Source organism: Triticum aestivum, chromosome 2D (genome assembly GCF_018294505.1).
Source record: "Triticum aestivum cultivar Chinese Spring chromosome 2D, IWGSC CS RefSeq v2.1, whole genome shotgun sequence".
Taxonomy (NCBI): Eukaryota; Viridiplantae; Streptophyta; class Magnoliopsida; order Poales; family Poaceae; genus Triticum; species Triticum aestivum.
In genome coordinates this window covers 326,805,059-326,808,036 of record NC_057799.1, presented here as the reverse complement: position 1 = coordinate 326,808,036, position 2,978 = coordinate 326,805,059, and the positions used below count along the sequence as shown (strand labels likewise).

The 2,978-nt window shown below is 54.0% G+C and overlaps 1 protein-coding gene across 1 annotated transcript; it reads left to right on the top strand.

Annotated features, from left to right (window-relative positions):
* The first annotated feature begins 1,583 nt into the window (after window positions 1–1,583).
* Window positions 1,584–2,672, top strand: LOC123049283 (uncharacterized). The gene is made up of 2 exons (XM_044472225.1): window positions 1,584–2,144; window positions 2,300–2,672. The coding sequence occupies exons 1-2, from the start codon at window positions 1,755–1,757 to the stop codon at window positions 2,447–2,449; spliced, it is 540 nt and encodes a 179-aa protein (XP_044328160.1). The 5' UTR covers window positions 1,584–1,754; the 3' UTR covers window positions 2,450–2,672.
* Window positions 2,673–2,978: the final 306 nt, after the last annotated feature.

Here is a 2,978-nt window from a genome sequence, read left to right as displayed (position 1 = left end):
AACCTCGACAATCCCGCGTGTGAGGCCCGTCGGCGACCGCCGTGCTGCAAGAGAGGATATGAGCTGTCGTGACTCTGAGGTGTGCGACCATCATAACAATATGAGCTCGATGAACACGACTGATGAGCGTTGCGATCTAGGGGCAACAGGTGTTGCATACTGCGACTGTGGTGGTCGTGTGCTGGAAGCAGCGCTGTAGCATGCTAGAAGCAGCATCGTGGCATGCTAGAATCGGTCACCACAAAGCTATGACTATGGTGGCTGAGTGCTGGAATCGGCCGGTGACGAAGTTCAGACCTTGGTGGCTACGTGCTGGAATCGCCGCCGGTGAAGCTGCCACAATGGTGGCCGCGTGTTGTAACCAGCGTCAACGATGTGCTGGAATCACCACCGGCGAAGCTGCGATAGTGGTGGCCGTGTATTTTAACCAGCGTCGCGATGTGCTGGAATCAACCACCTATGAAACTCGGACCTTTGTGGCTATGTGGTGGAATCGACCTCCGACGAAGCTACAACAATGGTGGCCGCATGCTGGAATGGGCCATCGGCGAAGCTGCGACTGCCCAGGGACGATGTTGAAAGCGTACAACGAGGATGCTCCAACCCCCTGACGGTGATGGGCGCCCTAGCCGACGATGCTACGACTACGACATCCGGATGCTGCAACCAGCCACCAGCGTGCTACGACTGACACCACCGAGAGCTGCAACCAGCCACCAGGGGTGCTACGACCCACGTCGACCGATGGCACGACGGGGGCGTCGAGAAGGTGCAATCGGCCACTGGCGTGCTACGACGGGCACCACTTGGAGCTGCAACCAGCCACCGTGGCGCGCTTCGACCCGCGACAGGATGCTACGACAACAATGTCGGGTGTTGCAATCAGGATGTTGGGGAGGGCGGAGCTACAAGCTCAGCGATGCGGTGCTTTGAGCTCGCTGGCGGCGGGGATGGGGATGGAGGCTGCTGCGAAGCACAGTGTTGTACACGGCGAGCGTGAGGCACGGGGCGAGGTCGGATGGCTGCCTTTGGCCTATCATGTGGTGCTGAAGGCCACCGATCGAGTCCTTACGTGGTCGACCGACGCAAAGCATTGCCCTTTCTTTAGTTGGTACTCCTAGCTTTTTCTGTCAACTATGTGTACTCCAACTAGTGAACTTTACTGGGTATGGCGCTTAGTAGATGAAGATGACGAGCTAGTATAGCATGCACGTGTGCAAGATTTTTGTTCCTTCCATTTGTCTAGTACTCCCCGTATATCTCCATGACTCCATGGGTTTTGATTCGGATCCAACTCCAACAGGCTTTCTGCTGCATGGCTACATGTTTCCCGGAGAAAAGTTATCGCTCTCTTGCTTAACTTATCTTTCCCTCCCATCCCTTCCATCCATGGATGGAACACCCCCCTCGTACGTGTGTCTCGAGTCCAGTTGAGTGCACGGCCTGCAAATAAGTGCCCATGTGCGCATCATCCATCCGGCTTTATTGTCAACGACACTTCACTGTAACCCCTCCGCCGCTCCACGTCCCGGTGCGCCTACCCTCCCCTCTCTCCGCCATTATATAACACCATCACCAACCGCGCTCCCCCGGCGGACCTCCATGCCATATTTCTTACTCCAACCCATTCTGCAACACTGCAATCTTCTTCTTCTTCTTCTTCTTCTTCTAGCTAGCCACCTTACGCGGAGCTACCTGGCTGGCTAACTTAGCTTCAAGTTCATAGTCCACACACACATACGTACGTTTGTCAAATGGAGGAATCTATCAGCTCGTCTAGGACGCCGGGTGCTTCAGCTTCAGTCTTGGACGGCGACGTCGACTGCTACGCATCCGGGCCTGCCACCGCCGTGGCTTCCGACGACAGCGGCTGGACGGCCTACTTCATCGACGGCGACGACACCTACCTGCAGTTGCACAACTCCCAAGAGGTGCCAGCGAAGAAGCCCCACGGCGACCGCGCCTCCACTTCCACCTTGTCCACCGCCAGCAAGACCAAGGCCAAGGCGAAGAAGGCAGCAGGCACCGAGGAGAACACCAAGAAGAAGATGCCTCGTTTGGAACCAGCTGATGAAGACCCTCTCCAAGACACAGCCTGCTCCCCTGCAAACGCTAGCTATGCAACTCGTCAACTTCACCTGCAGGTACGCTTACTCCATTTATTTCTGCCCATGCATGCACTGCACTCACAAGTTAGGTTAATTCAGTCGATCACTGATCAGGGTGTCCTCTCTCATGAACAAATCAATGTTGATGGTCTCTCTCAAATATTCATCAGTATGCTTTCATGGGCATGCAGGATGGCTGGCAAATTGCTGGCTGCGAGTGTGAGCAGAGATCATCGTCAGCGGCACCAGCAGCGCGGCAGTGGGTTGAGTACTGCAGGAGGCGCCAATGGGATTCTTCTCGGGAGGGGCCGGATGCAGAAATTAAAGAGGTGTTGGCTTAGTCCATGTTAAACTGTTGGTGGACCAGGGCAGACCAAAGACCAAACTGCTCACTACTGAATTGTGTAGTTCTTCTTGTTTAATTGTTTATCCGCATGTTCCGCGACACTAATCTCATGCGTGCGTTGGGCCCAAAATCCCTGTTGTCATGTGCAATAATTAATAGTTATATATAGTTGCTGCTGTAGCTTGTACTACCAGTTTGACAAATTTCTACTCCCACCGTTGGAGAGAGTAGCGTTGATGGAATTTTTTTCTCCAAGAAACTTTCGATCTAATTATCAACGGTCAAGGTAATAAAAAAGTACTAGAAGTAAAATTTACATGCAGGTCCGTAGACCAGCTAGCGATGACTTCAAGCACTGGAGCGAGCCGAAGGCACGCCGCCGTCATCGCCCCTCCCTCGTCGGAGCCGGGCAAACATTGTTGTAGTACACAGTCGAGAAGTTGTCGTGCTAAGGCCTCATAGGACCAACCAAAACACACCAGAACAGCAACTGCCGCCGATGAAGAGAAGGATAGGTCAGAAGG

Bases quoted from the DNA above. Each gene is read 5' to 3' on its own strand.
- LOC123049283 (XM_044472225.1), top strand. From the start codon at position 1,755: ATGGAGGAATCTATCAGCTCGTCTAGGACGCCGGGTGCTTCAGCTTCA. The intron at 2,145-2,299 runs GTACGCTTACTC...ATGGGCATGCAG, and splicing joins CTCGTCAACTTCACCTGCAG to GATGGCTGGCAAATTGCTGG.